Here is a 14,698-nt window from a genome sequence, read left to right on the forward strand (position 1 = left end):
CAAAAAGGTGTAAATACTCATCCCATTTGTATCTTCGCTGCCCCAGTTTCACAGCAGCAGAGAAATGAAGAGGCTCACAGAGCACGTAACACAACTGGGATTATGAACCCAGGTCACTGGGCTCCATAGTGTGTTTTACATAGTGCTTCTCAGCTTTTCTGTTGCTCATATAAGGAATCCCTGGGCTGATGGCGTTACTGTAGAGCTGAATGCACTCCCATTGTACAGGTGGGAACACTGAGGCCAACGGCTAGCACTGACACAGCATCGTAAAGTTTACAGATTATACCAGTGTCATTTCGTCCTGCCAACAACCCTGTGAGGTGGGTGCTGTGTTGTTCTGCTAATGATTGCGGAGGAGAAAACAGAGACCAGGGAGATGGAGTCGCTGGCCCTAAGTCCATGGAGCTAGGTACCAGTGGAGCTGGCATCTCAAGTCTGCTCTTTCTGATTCTCTGCCAGTGCTTGATAGCCTGTTCCTTGAGGCACAACAGAAATTGTCACAGTGGTGCAGGTGGTGCTGGGAGGGAGGACAGGCCTCCTCCTGCGACAGAGACCCATCTGTGGGCAAGATGGAGACTCCAAGCACCAAGCAGTGGCTCAGGGGGGATGGCTGTGTGCAGGGTCTTGAGGTTTCTTTGCCTTGGGCACTGGGCAGAGCTGAGTTTCAGTTCCACTTGATCACTTGCTGCTGGTGAACTTGGGTGAGGCCCTCGGCCTCTCTGAGCCCCATTTTAACAGCTACCTCTGAGCGTTGCTGTATCAGTAGAAATGGCATAATACAGCCCCTGGAACACAGCAGGAACCATAAATGTGGGCAGTATTATTTCCCTGCTTCTGCGAAGGGAAAAAGACCCCCGCCCACTCCAGATTCCCTTTTCACTCCTCCCCGTTTTCTTTCTTTCTATGGCAATTTTCACTCTACGACTACTTTGTTTACTATGCTTATTTTTGCATGTCTCCTTCCAGTAGACTGTCAACTCAGTGAAGCTGGGTCTTTGTTTTGGTTACTATGGTGTCTTGATTAGGCAGAACAGTGCGTGACACTTAGTAGGCGTTCAATATGTGTTGAATCCACAATATTAATCTGTGAAGTGTCGGGTAGAGACTGTCCTTAGCCAAGGGGGAGAGAGACACAGCAGTGGTGCCCGGGTTGTGCCACACCCCGCCCTTCTTCCTGCAGCAACTCCACCCCACCTGGCCTGGGGATTCCCCAGTCTGTTCACACTCTTTAGTAGACTTGGGAGTGCCAGCAGCTCGCGGACTTCATCTTCAGTGCCTGGTGCTGTCGGGAGAACGGGATGGTTTCTGCCCAGAAAGACCGTGAGGAGGAGGTAGCCATATGTTTAAACTAGAGTTTTAAGTAAGTATTATGTAGGTTGTTATATACCATATATACTGTTATATACGTACCTACGTGTAATATTATATATGTGTACGTATATACGTCAAGCGATCTGCTTAATCTCCCCCAACGGGCTCCCGCAGTGACCCTCGCTGCGGGTGGACGGCCCCGCACTGGGGAGCAGTCCTGGATGAAGGCGGGCCACAGTCCCCTCCTCTGAGTTCCTCCTGCGCCACGTGTGGGTTGGGGAGGGGCATGCGGGGGTGTGGATGCTGCTACAGCTGGGAGGCGATCTGGCGCAGCCTGGGCGCTCCGGTCGTCCCTCCGCAGGCCCGGGGGTACCGGGGACGCTGCCAGCCCGCGAGGCCGGGGCTCGGCTCTCCCCGCCCACCGCAGGGCGGGGCGCAGGCTCCGCGGCGCGGGGACCGCGCGCTCCTGGAAGCAGCCGCCGCTCCTCCGCGCGCGCCGGCCCCTAGCGGAGCCTCCCGGGTCCCTGGGCGCCTGCCCGGCCTGCAGCCTCCTCTTCCTCTCCCGGCCCCGCGGCCGGAGCTGTGCCGCAGTCGCAGGCGGCGGAGCAGCGCTCAGCGCCCCAGGTACCGAGCGCGGGCGGGAGCGGGACCGGCGCCCCGTGGCCGGGTTGGGAGGCGGCGGAGGCGCGGCCGCTGCTCCTTCTCTCCCCGAGGGCCGGCCCGGCGTCCTCTCTCGCTGCGGGGACCGTGTTCACCCAAGCCCCAGGTGCCTCTGCGCGGGCTCTGAGACCTGTGTTCCCCGCCGGGGGCTTTGCTCTGGCCCGCGGGCCCCCTCCCCCAACCTCTTACTCCGCGACCCCCAGCACCACGGCTCCCCACCTGGCATCCCTCTACGTCTATCCGCCGCGGGGTGGTTCCCCTGGCCCGACAGCGCCCATTCGCACCCGGCTCCCACCCCCTGGGGTCCCTGTCCCCGACAGCGTCCTTGCCCCATCTTACCTCCCGCCCCTTCAGGGGACTCTGCTCCCGCCAGCCAACCGCGCAGAGTCACCGTCCCGGTCCTTCTGACTTCCTGCCCGCTCCTTCTAGGAGGCTCTTCTCATCAGGTGCCTTCGCCCAAACTTCCTACCCGTTTGCACCAGGTGCCCCTACCTCACACCGGAGGACGTCCAAAGAAGCCTTCTCCGTCCTCCTCAGGTTGCTGCCCCTTGACCCGGAGACCCATCCCTATCTTCTCACCTGCCGCCCTGGGGGTCTGTTCTCACCGACGACGCCCATCCACTCTGCTCCTCCAGGTCCCATACCGCGTCTTCCTGCCCAACCTACCTCGTACCCCGGACCCCTCTGAAACTCACGTCCTCGCCCTCGGCCCTCTGCCCCCATGGTCCCAGAGCAGGGCCCCGCCAACAACAGCACCCCGGACTGGGAGTCGGGGCCACGGTCGCAACAGGAAGGCAGCGGCTGGGTGGCGGCCGCGCTGTGTGTGGTCATCGCACTGACGGCGGCGGCCAACTCGCTACTCATCGCGCTCATCTGCACGCAGCCTGCGCTGCGCAACACGTCCAACTTCTTCCTGGTGTCGCTCTTCACGTCGGACCTGATGGTGGGGCTGGTGGTGATGCCGCCGGCCATGCTGAACGCGCTGTACGGGCGCTGGGTGCTGGCGCGCAGCCTCTGCCTGCTTTGGGCCGCCTTCGACGTGATGTGCTGCAGCGCCTCCATCCTCAACCTCTGCCTCATTAGCCTGGACCGCTACTTGCTCATCCTCTCGCCGCTGCGCTACAAACTGCGCATGACGCCCCCGCGCGCCCTGGCGCTCATCCTGAGCGCCTGGAGCCTGGCCGCGCTCGCCTCCTTCCCGCCCCTGCTGCTGGGCTGGCACGAGCTGGGCGGCGCTCGCGCACCTGCCCCGGGCCAGTGCCGCCTGCTGGCCAGCCTGCCGTTCGTCCTCGTGGCGTCCGGCATCACCTTCTTCCTGCCCTCGGGCGCCATCTGCTTCACCTACTGCAGGATCCTGCTGGCCGCCCGCAAGCAAGCCGTGCAGGTGGCCTCCCTCACCACCGGCATGGCCTGCCAGCCCTTGGAGACGCTGCAGGTACCCAGGGTGCTCAGGGAGATCCGGGCTTGTGGGATGGAGGGGAATGAGCCGCCACTGGGTGCCCAGTGCGCATCCATCACTTTCTTTTTCTTTTTTTCCCCCACCGTTTTTTAATACACACTTGCTGGCGATCTCCAAGTGGTCATTCCCAGCTCCCACCTTTCTTCTGAACTCCAGACTCAATGCCCGACTGTCCACAGGATGCTCTGGGATGTGGGTCAGGCTTCTCAAATGTAACATGTGCAACAGGGAATTCAGGGTGTCCTGACTCTTCCCATCTGCTCGTCCCCCATCTTCCCCACCGCCACAAATGACTCCAACTTGGCATCAGGCACCAGAAATTTAGGGATAATTTTTCTCCCTCATGCTTGTGGGATTCATTGCCAAGGCCCTGCTGGTGCTGCCTTCTAAGCACGTGTCATCTTCAACACCACCCTCCTGATCCAAACCACCATTGTTTCTTACCTGGAGTCTCTGATAGTCTCCTTCTGCCCGCCCACCCCACCCCGTCCCACTTCCACTCCAGACTCACTCTTATCCATTTTCTGTGCAGCAGCCAAAAGCACAAATAAAAACAAAAAAGTGGTCACATCACTCCCCTGCGTCAGACCTTTCAGCAGCTCGGCATTGCTCTCAAGATGAGGAGGGGACACTTGTCAGAATCTGGCCCTGGGACCCCGTCCTTCCAACCTCTCCCTGCCCCGTCTCTTCCTGCACCAGCCCTGTGGCCCTTCTGATGCTCCCAGAAGCCCCAGGCTGACTCTGTGGCCAGGTCTTTGCACTCGCTGTCCCCTCTGCCTGGCATGTCCTTCCCCCCTGGGCTGCCATTGCCAGACTTTTCTTCAGCTCCCAGGCCACCCCTTCCCAGAGACCGTCCCTGACCACCCTGTCTGCAGGCCTCCCCACCCTGCTTTTCTCTGTCCCGACCCCCAGTGTATTTGTTGATTCGATCAGTGTCCATCTCACCCCACTCAAGTGTAAGCTCCCTTGAGGGCTGGGTGTGTCCGGATTGGCTTTGCCCCTCCACTGCACATAGTAAATGCTTATTGATTCCCTGTGAATGGGGTAGGTGCTCTTAACTCAAGGCCCTGCAGCATCTAGGGTAGAGTGGCTCACACAATGCCTGGGTCCTATTGTCCATCCCGAAGGATGGGGGTCTACACTGATCCTGCCTGAGCCCGAGAGAATGAGGTCACAGGTCCCAAGGAAGGTCCTGACTGGGCTCTCTGAGCTCATCTTGGTGTAGATGCCTGCAGGATCGGGGAGGTGGGGTGCCTTTGGAATCACTGGGTAGATGGGGGCTAAGAGGCTAACATCCTGGTCGGCAGTCCCCTGGAGCAGCTTGTCCGTATCACCCTAGCAGTGAGGTCCACCAACTAGAAGGACAAGGTCTTGGATGGACAGGCTGCAGCCCTGCTCTCTCCCTGATCTGTGCTCATGAAGAACTTTCCTGAGTCTCAGCAGATGGCAGTGACCCTGATTTAGTTCTCCAGCGGGAAGACGACTGCCTGGGCCATCCACACTCTCCCCCTGGGTTCTTGTGAAGGAGCGTTTCCCGAAACTGCAGGTGTTTGGGAACTGCCTTGTGAGATCTGCCTTGCTACCTGCTCCGTCCACCCTTGCTACCCTCACACATGCCGTAAGCCTCTGCGTTCGTATGTGCTTAGCATTTGCTTGAAATCATCTCACTTATCTTTTTACCTTCATAAACTTATTTAGAGAGAAAACTTCTTATCTCTTTTGGGAATGGAAAAATCAGTCTCCTTGCCGTAAAATAGAAGGTGATCACAAACACAACCCCAGTGAGGCTGCAGAAACCCCAGCAGTGTCCCTGAAGTCCAGCTTGGTTTGGCTGGAGAGACTGAGCTGAGGCCTGCTTTCTCTTTGTCAGATGTCAGAGGGATGTTAAAGACGTAGTAGCATCCATGCAGGGCTTTTTCTCAATGGAGCCAGAAGAGCAGGGAGGGAACTGTGAAAGACGTCCATTCCTGCTGAGGTTCAGTTCTTTTATGGGATCCATTTACCGCCCAAGCTCATCTCCCATTCTCACCCTCTGGGAAGCTCTGCCCTAGTGATCAAGGACGCGAGAAGCTGGCTGGCCTTGGTGAGGCTGAGGTGGGAGAGGTCTGGATTCTCGGTTCCAACAGTGCCTGTGACACACGGATTTTCTTTCCATGAAGCTAACTGGCTGGTGCCAGGACTGAACCTGAGACAATGCAGCCTCCGCACCCGGACAGGCATCCCCCAGGTGCTGGCAGCTGCAGCCCCCTAGCCTTTGAGCGCTCACTGCATGCCAAGCACTGAGCTCAGCTAATCCCCCCAACACTCAGTGAGGCAAGTGCTGTCATCATCCCTCTGATGGGGAAACTGAGGGCCATAGAGGGGAGGTGAATTGCCCAAGGTTGCACAGCTGAGGAGTGAGGTTCAAGCTCAGATCTGACTGATGTCAAAGCCTGGGTCTGAGCATCGTGCTGCCTATGGGCGGTGACATGCTCTTAAAACGCTGACTTCAGGGACACCACCCCGTGTCTGTCCCTCTACTCCACTGGCTGTGCCTTCTCCATCTCCTCTGTGGGTCTTCCTGATCTACCACCATCTGTGACCTCAGTCCTTGGGCCTCCTTGCTTTTTTGCCCCTCCACATTCACTCCCTCAGTGTGCTCATCTCATCCCAGGACTGAAAGTACCACCCACACGGTGATGACTTCCAGCAGGGACCACTTACTTACCCCACCCCAAACAGAACTCTGGGTCTTCCAGGCTCCAGATACCATCCCTCCATTGTCTTCCTCATATCGACTCATTGACATGAGTTGCTCAGGCCAGGAATCCTGGAGGCAGCCTTTCTTTTTCTCACGCTGCACAGTCGGTCCTCTGACCGCTACTTTCAAGACACGTGCAGGCTCTGATCATTTCTCATGTCTATTGCTGCCTCCCGGTGCTGGCTGAGCCCCTTCATCTGTTGCTTGGGTTAGTGCAGTGATCTCCCACTGGCTTCCTGATCCCATTCTTACTCCCTTTCCATCTGACACAGCAGCCTGAGCCATCCCTTTAATATGCAAGTTCTGTTGCATCATTCCTCTTCTCCTTCTCTGGTCTCCTCCCCTTCCACCACGCCCCTCACTATTTCTCTTTCAGCCCCACTGGCCCCCTTGCTGTTTCTTGAGCACACCAAGCACACTCCTGCCCCAGGACCTTTGCACTTGCTGTTCCTTCTTTCGGAGTGCCCTTTCCCCACATCAGCTGGTTCTCCCCCTAACCCAGAAGAAACTGATAGAGGTTAGGGGGTTAATGATTGTTTATTTCCTCCTACTAGAACGTAAGTTCCATGAGGGTGAGGGCTTGTCTCTACTGCTATATTCCCAGCACCTAAAACTGCGCCTGCCATGTTGTAAGCGCGCAGTGCACAGTAATGGAAAGAATGAAATGAATGCAGTGCTTCGCAGAGCCTGGGATTCAAGCCCCGCTCACATTGCTCCCTGTTCTCCCAATTCCTTTACAAGAAGTTCTTGTAGTGGATGGATCCTGTGCTGTTTCGTACATTGATTGACTTCCTCAGTACTGTGTTGAGTGCCTCCCATGTGCAGGAGCTTTTCTAGGCTGTGGGTGCAGCCATGAGCGGATGGAGACAGTCTTGCCCTCTTGGAATCTATGTTCTAGTTTGAGAGAGAGACATTGATCATGAAACCCTATCGTGATGAGGGTTATGGAGCTTATAATATTCAAAACCTATTACTCCCTGTGCATACGTTTGCAAACTGAAGTGAGGAAGTCACAAAACCAAAGGCTGGGAGGAGTCTTCAGGGGTCATTTAGCCAGCACCCTGCCTCAGAGGCAGAAGGACCCGTAGCCTCTCAAGCCAGAAATGTGTCTGTGCGAACACCTCCCACTTTCTGGAAAGCCTTTTCTCTTGATTTGAATGAGAAAGTGTCAGACTCCACCACCGCCTTTGCTTCTAAAACCACTTGGATCCAAAGCAAGCCTTCCACAGGGCTATTTTCCTTACCGCCTGGAGAATTGCTTGTAATTGGGGAACTTGCTTCTGGGATGCTGTCTCTACTCCAGCCTCTTCGGTTGTGACCCCGTCCCCCCACCCACCTCCACCCCGAGCTGGCCTGCCCCGGAGACCAGCAGCGTCCAGCCTGGAGGGCGGAGGAACTCTCAATGCCTGGATCCAGAGGAACTGATGAGAGTGAACAGAACTTGGGGTGTGTCAGGCCCCTTTCCTCCTCTTCTCAGCTCCACTGAACCCTCAGCTCCTTCCTGATCCAGCCTCTAGTTTCCCTGAAGAGGGAAGTGGGCTGGGCACTGATCCCTGAAGTCCTGCCTCCTCTGGGGCTTTGGACATGGAGGCTGAGCCAGCTGGAGCATCTTTTTCTGCCTCTACCCGCCACTTCTGCCTACTGATGTGAACAGGCTTTTAAAAAGCCACTGGTTGGGAGTAGTTTCATCCAGGTCTTCATGGCCACAGGGGCTGTGAGAAAGGGGCTGTGCCTTGAGGTGAGGCAGGAGCTGTGGGCGGGGGGTGGAGAGGGGGCAGAGAGGTGGTGGCGGTGTCGGAGTGAGATGCTGCCAGGGGTTTGTGTGTGTGTGTGAACGGTGGGCGCCTGTATGGGGGTGGCGCTCATCCTTGGGGGATACCAGAGGAACCAGTGTGGGAACTCAGCCCGATGGGGAGCAGCAGAAAGAAGCCCAGATGGGAGTTTCCGTTTTGTCAGTTCCTTTCTCTCTCTGCCAGGATTCCTGTGTCTCTGTGGTTAGAACCCCCTCCCCATCATCTTCCTTTTTACTTCGTCTTTCCCCCTTCCCAGGCCCCCTCCCCCAGTTCCACCTCGCCCCAATCTCTTCCTTCCTTCTGCAGTGCTGTCTTCCTCTTCCTTCTCTCCCATCAACTTCTCCTCCTTGTCCTCCCCCAGCTTTTTTCACCCTCTATCACCCAGCTATGCATCATTCTGTCCTAACGATCCATCTTGCCTTCCATCTCTGCTTCCTCCTCCTCAGAGAAGGCTGTGATCACAGAAATATCTTGGAGGTGGAGGAGGGGGCTGAGTGGGAGAGGCTGCCAGAGGAGCAGAGCGGAGCATGACAGCCATGGCTGCTGCTTAGAACGAGGCGGCGGGTGCAGCGGGGGCAGGGCGCAGGAGCTTGTGTGCCTGGATGGGCGTGGGTTCAAATCCCGCCTCCTTCTCATCTCAGCCAGGTGACTCTGGACAAGTCACTCACCTCCCTCTACCCCAGGGGTAATGGTATTTATCATTTGAGGCAGTTTGAAGAATCAATGAGATGATACATGTAAACCTGGTGCATAGTAGGTGCTCAACTAGTGTTAATTCCTGTCCTTTCCTCTTGGTGGTAAAGCATGTGGTTCTGGGGAGCTTGTCCCTTTGAGCCTTTCGAGGGGTAGAAAGCAGCATCGCTGCCATCAGCAGCCTGGTCACCGTTATCAAGGAGCTGAGGGGAACACAAGTAACAATGACAACAACAACAATAACCAGCACTCACAGGTGCTCACCATGTGCCGTGCGCTGTTCCAGTAACTTCCTATCATCTTATTTAATCCTTACGACCATCCTATGGGCAAATACCATTGTAATCACCTTTTTACAGATGAGAGATCTGAGGCACAGAGAGGTGATGTACCTCGCTTAAGGCCACTCAGCTAGTTAGTAACAGAGCCCCGATCTGAACCAGGCAGTCTGGCTCCAGAGTCTACCTTATAACCCTCACTATGATTAAATGATTGTACAAATTTGAAATTACACAAAGGAATACGGAAACACACTGTAAGATGCAAATTCATCAATAAAGTCAAAGACCCCTCTGATGTCTATCGAATCACCTCCCACTCCCAGGGACACTTTTATCAGCGTCTTTCCAGTTCTTTTCTGTGTTTCCATGTTTGTTTACAGACCTAAAGAAACTTAGTGCTTTGCTTTGTGTATTTTTCTAAACAAAGGGAATCATCTTGTTTAGAAAAATATCTCTTGTTTTGCAACTTGCCGTTATCACTTGATAATGTGTCGTGGAGATCTTTCTGTTTGATCAATTCATTCTTTTAAACGTCTGTATAGTATTCTATAGTGGGAACGTACTGGGGTGTATTTAACCATTCTCCTTTTGATGGACTTTTGGGATGTTTCCTATCAGGAGTTTTTCCTATCGCGACTAGCGCCGTGGTATGCATTCTTGTATGTGCCAAGTGTACAGACATGTGTGCTGGTGTTTATGAACATAGGGGCCTGTAAATGGAATTGCCTTCTGGAAGGGCACTGCCAAATCGTCATCCAGTGGCTGCCCCCTGACAGTGACAAATGCCACTGACGCATATAAGGGACATGCAAACAACAGAATGTGCCATGAGGGGCTGCAAGGGGCTACAGGGCAGAGAGAAGTGGGAAGGCGAGGCTGGCATCAGCCAGACCCCAGAGTGTGGGCTGGCGGTTGCCATTGGCTTCTGCTCCATGAGGGCCTCTCTGTGACAGTGGTGGGGTTTTACTTGGGGGTGCCATCCTCTAAAGTGGAAGCAGCATGGGCAAATGGGAAAAACACAGTTTCTGGAGCCAGAAATGACTTTAATTCCCTGACTCAATACTTACCTGCTGTTTGACTCCTGGCAAGTTCTTCTGCCTCTCTGCATCCCATCTGCAGGATGGGTATTACGATGCCCACCTCCCACGAAGGCTGGACGGCAGAACGAATATCAAGCGCTGATGCACAGTAAGCGCTTAGTATGTGGGGTTGATAATTTGGGGTAACTGGTGCCTTGGCTGAGGACTTGTACTGGCACAGCGTGATCTTGGAAAGGTCCCCTACCCTTTCTGAGCCTCAGTTCCTTCCCCTCTTGCCTATATTCTTGGATGAACTCTTTGGAGAGAAGAGGAGAAAGAAAAATGCAGGTTTATTCCCAGGAAGACAAGAGAGGGAATCTCAGATCATCTTTAACTTTTCTGGAGTGCTCTCCCTGATGATTGACCCCAGCAGATCTCCCCACGTGCCTCAGTTCCCTGGTGCCCTAGAGCTCTGGCAAGGTCACAGCTGTCTCTTTCCCCTTCCTCAGGTCGCCAGGGGCCAGGGGGTTTCTGTGTGACTGGGGTTTCCTGAAGACGCTGTCTCCCTCCTCCCCATATGTCTGTCCTCACTGATGGTAGCAATTTGAATTCATGGCAGATCTTAGGAGATTCTTTTAGGGCAGTAGAGCCCTCTCCCTCTGGGTTGACGACAGAGCCACAGAAACCATACAGAGTCCACTCTGGAGAGAGAAAATGAGCAGGAGAGAAAAGCAGCCCTCTTTTTCTCCCTCGCTGCAGTGTAGTGAGTCACAGCATTTGTCCTGATGTGCATGCTGTTTTGGAAAACCGGAGCTGCTGGCAGAGGGACAGGGCTCCTGATGGTGCCAAAAACTTCCCCAACCTGATGCATGTACCACCGAACCAACATCAGAGCTGCTATGTATTTACACTCACTCTCTGCTGGACACTGTGCATGCGTTTATTATCCACAACTTCACAGCAACTCTGTAAGCTGAGTATTTTCTCCCATTTTACAGATGTGGAAACAGAGACTCTCAAGATCACAGAGTGAGTAAGTGGTAGAGGCATGATCTGAAGCCAGACCACTTGTCTTAAAAGCCCAGCTCCTGCCTCCGCTCAGTGTTGCCCCACCAAGACAGGGGGTAGTAATCAAGGGCCTCTTATAGGCTGCTCTGTGTGAATGTGTCCTTAATATTTGTCTAACCAGATTTCATCTGGACAAACACATTGAAGGGTGAGAGTTACAGTGTGTCTCGTCTCCCCTGTTCTGCCCACCGCCATTCTAGAATGAGACTCTCCAATTCTACAGATAGTAGCAGCTGGGGTTCAGCACCATGGAGAGGAACCAAGCCTGGATACCCTGAGGAGGCGGGGAGAGAACGGGGCTGGGAGGGGAGTTCCTGTGCTTGAGAGTGGGGAGAGGGGTTTGGCTTTGGTGCTCTCAGGGCTGACAAATCTTGGCTTTGCTTCCTCCGCCCCCTTTCCATCTGCGAAGTTTGCGTGGGAATCTGGTTCCCCTCCTGCCTCCTTCTGACTCTTTCATCTTCCCATACCCAAGCTACCTCTGGTTGCCTCAGGAGCTAAGCTGGGCTCCCATGCAGTTTAGGAAATGTTGGGGGGAATCCCTGGATTTCAAAGGGTCACTGGTCCTTTGGTCTGAGGATTTGTACTGTGTATTCCCAGGCAGCACACATACTGTTTCATAACTCTGTGAATTGTGCACATCTCTGCATACTAGTATTTACTTTAATTGTAAATATAGGTGGGTCTCGCTTTGTGTAAATCTGATAGACGAAAATACAGATTGATTGCAACACGTGGTTTAGAGGAGAGCTTCCCATTCCAGCTTTTGTGGACCCATAGAGGTTTCATGGATGAACGTTGCAGTGGCCTCTGAACCCTCTGGATGTGTGGGAACTTTTTTCTTCTGTGTGTGTATAAAAATTTGTAAGTTTTTTCTTTTCTGGGGAGTGGTTTTGTAGATTTTATTAGAGTCTTAGCAGGCTCATGAAGCTGAAAAAGTTAAGAGGACCACTGGGCTAAAAAGTTCAGAGAGGTTTTTTAAAGTCTGGGACTCCTGGTCTCCAGTTTTCAAGGTCACATTCCAATCCCTGTTGCCGTGTCCCCCCCACCTCTCCCCCAGCTCCTGCTCACGGAGTCCACGTGTGAGAATGGAGATGTCTGCCAGTTCCCAGCAAAATCTGAGTTTAAAATGCCAAGGTCACTCGCAGCCCTAGTAATTTCTAACCAATTTAATTGCACACATTTGTTTTGGGCACACCTTTTCAAAAATGCACTTTATTTTGTGAAACATGAGAGTAGTGGTGCAGGCAAAACCATCAGTCTAAAATATGAAGAGAATCCATATGCAAAGAGATTGCCAAGCCCTGGAGAGCAACTGTCCTCTTTTGCCAAGTCCAGTTCAATTGCAGCTAATTCTTGGTAGTGCCAAAATGCAGTGCAGGACAACACTGCCCCCAAACACAAATCCAACAGTTCAGAAGACCCACGCTCCCTGCGAAGGACAACACTTGATACTGGCCATCACACATGGCTATGAGCCCCAGCACCCAGGAAATCTCGTGGTACTTCCTAGAGCTCCTTGTGAAGTGCTGGGTCAGGGTCAGGACACAGTGCAGGATCAGGACCAAGGCTCAGTCTACTTCTGGGGTTAGGGCTCAGTCTGAGGCTAAAGTTGGGTTCAGTCTGGTCCATGGTTGAGGCTCAGTTTGAGACCTTGGTTATGCAGGGCTCAGTCTACAGTAGGCATCAGGGGCTCAGGACTGTGAGCAGGGCTTAGCTGATTGATGATGTCTGGGCTTGGTCTGGAGCCATGGTCAAGGTTCAGTCTGGAATCAGGGTCAGGCTTCAGTCTCGGACTACAATTGGGACTCACTCAAGGAGGAGGGCTCAGTTTATTACTGGTACTAGGGCTCAGTTTAGAATTAGGATTAGGGCTCAGTCTGTGGCTGGGAATAGGCTCAGACTGGGGTTCTTTCTTAGCTGAATCATGTGGCCTTCCTTTCCGCAGGTGCCCAGGACCCCATGCCCAGGGGTGGAATCAGCTGACGGTAGGCGTCTGGCCACCAAGCACAGCAGGAAGGCCTTGAAGGCTAGCCTGACACTGGGCATCCTACTGGGCATGTTCTTTGTGACCTGGCTGCCCTTCTTTGTGGCCAACATAGCCCAGGTAATGCCACCGCAGGGGGTAGGTGAGTCCATGCCTTGCTGGGGAGGCCCTGAATCCCATCCCAGCCCAGATCCGGGGAGGGAAGAGGGTGGGTTGCCTTTCATGGCATATGTGTTCGTGTGTCCATCCCATCCATGCTGGGTGGGGTGGTCTGTGTCCCTGCTCTGGGACCAGGCATGATGCACGCCATCCCTCTAGGCCGTGTGCGACTGCATCTCCCCAGGCCTCTTCGATGTCCTCACGTGGCTGGGTTACTGTAACAGCACCATGAACCCCATCATCTACCCACTCTTCATGCGGGACTTCAAGCGGGCCCTGGGCAGGTTCATGCCATGTCCCCACTGCCCCCGGGAGCACCAGGCCAGCCTGGCCTCCCCCTCCATGCGTACCTCTCACAGTGGCCCACGGCCCGGCCTGAGCCTGCAGCACGTGCTGCCACTGCCCCTGCCACCTAACTTGGACTCAGACTCGGACTCAGGCTCAGATGGCTCCTCAGGCCTGAAACTCACAGCCCAGCTCCTACTGCCTGGAGAGGCCACCCGGGACCCCCCACCGCCTGCCAGGGCCACTACCACAGCCAACTTCTTCAACATCGATCCAGTGGAGCCTGAGCTGCGGCTGCATCCACTTGGGACCCCCACGAACTGACCCGGGCTTGGAGTTGGTCTGTGGGAAGCTGAACTGGAAAGGACCAAGTTCCCAAAGCCTTGGACTAGCTCTTGGCTAAAGCCAGGGGGCCATAGGTCCTCTGGGAGCCCTCTGAGCTCCAGTTGGGTGCACTGAGCCAGCTCCCCCTGCCCACTCCAGCCTCCTATCTGGAGGAGAAAAGGCTGCTTCAGATAGTTTTCTCCAGGATGCTCCGCTGTTGAGTGTAACTTGTGGATGTGTGTAGAGCAAGGCTGGAGGACTCCTGCGGGTGGGCATAAGGACCTCTTGGTCCAGATCAGGATGCAGACAGGCATCTCCTTTGCACATTCTATCAGATGGCATGTGAGGGATGCCTTTGTCTGCTGAGGTGGCTTAGTGCTGGGCCAAACTTCTTGGTCCTCAAAGTGCAGTCCATGGGCCATCAGCATCAGCCCCCAGGAGTCCGTTAAAAATGCACGCCTCTGCCCCATTCGAGACCTGCCGATCCCCCGGTGAATCATGTGCACGTTACGATTTGAGATGTGCTGGCTCAGATGATCTTTAACCTTGAGGATGGTTTGCTAGGCAGTTTTTGGGCCAGCCAGACTTTCAGGATGTATCTGGCTACACAGAAAATATCTGAGCCTGGGAGTCGGGCAGGCATAAATTTGAATCTCTACTTCACTACTTACCAGCCCTTGGACAAATTACTTAACCTCCCTGAGCCTGCTGTTCCATGTGCAAAACAGGGTAATGATGCCTGCCTCATAGGGTGTCATGAAAATCAGGGTAATGGGTGTAGAATACCCAGCACCTGGCAGGTGGTCAGTGGGTGGTCCCCCCTGTTGTTATAACTTCTGGCCATCCAGCCTGCTAGCCTCTTGCTGAAGGCCGGGAAGGGCTGTTTGCTCCCCACTGTTCTTTTTCCATCTTCCTCCTC

The 14,698-nt window shown here is 54.5% G+C and overlaps 1 protein-coding gene across 1 annotated transcript; it reads left to right on the forward strand.

The window, feature by feature from the left end:
* The first annotated feature begins 1,816 nt into the window (after nucleotides 1-1,816).
* On the forward strand, nucleotides 1,817-13,779 carry HTR6 (5-hydroxytryptamine receptor 6). The gene is made up of 4 exons (XM_032495336.1): nucleotides 1,817-1,938; nucleotides 2,404-3,409; nucleotides 12,973-13,131; nucleotides 13,330-13,779. The coding sequence occupies exons 2-4, from the start codon at nucleotides 2,696-2,698 to the stop codon at nucleotides 13,777-13,779; spliced, it is 1,323 nt and encodes a 440-aa protein (XP_032351227.1). The 5' UTR covers nucleotides 1,817-1,938; nucleotides 2,404-2,695.
* The last annotated feature ends 919 nt before the right edge of the window (nucleotides 13,780-14,698 follow it).

Source organism: Camelus ferus, chromosome 13, assembly GCF_009834535.1.
Source record: "Camelus ferus isolate YT-003-E chromosome 13, BCGSAC_Cfer_1.0, whole genome shotgun sequence".
In the NCBI taxonomy this organism is placed as follows: Eukaryota; Metazoa; Chordata; class Mammalia; order Artiodactyla; family Camelidae; genus Camelus; species Camelus ferus.

Excerpts from the sequence above, each read along its gene's own strand:
- HTR6 (XM_032495336.1), top strand. The coding sequence starts at position 2,696 with ATGGTCCCAGAGCAGGGCCCCGCCAACAACAGCACCCCGGACTGGGAG. Across the intron at positions 3,410-12,972 it reads AGCCCTTGGAGACGCTGCAG|GTGCCCAGGACCCCATGCCC; the intron begins GTACCCAGGGTG and ends TCCTTTCCGCAG. Across the intron at positions 13,132-13,329 it reads TTGTGGCCAACATAGCCCAG|GCCGTGTGCGACTGCATCTC; the intron begins GTAATGCCACCG and ends CCATCCCTCTAG.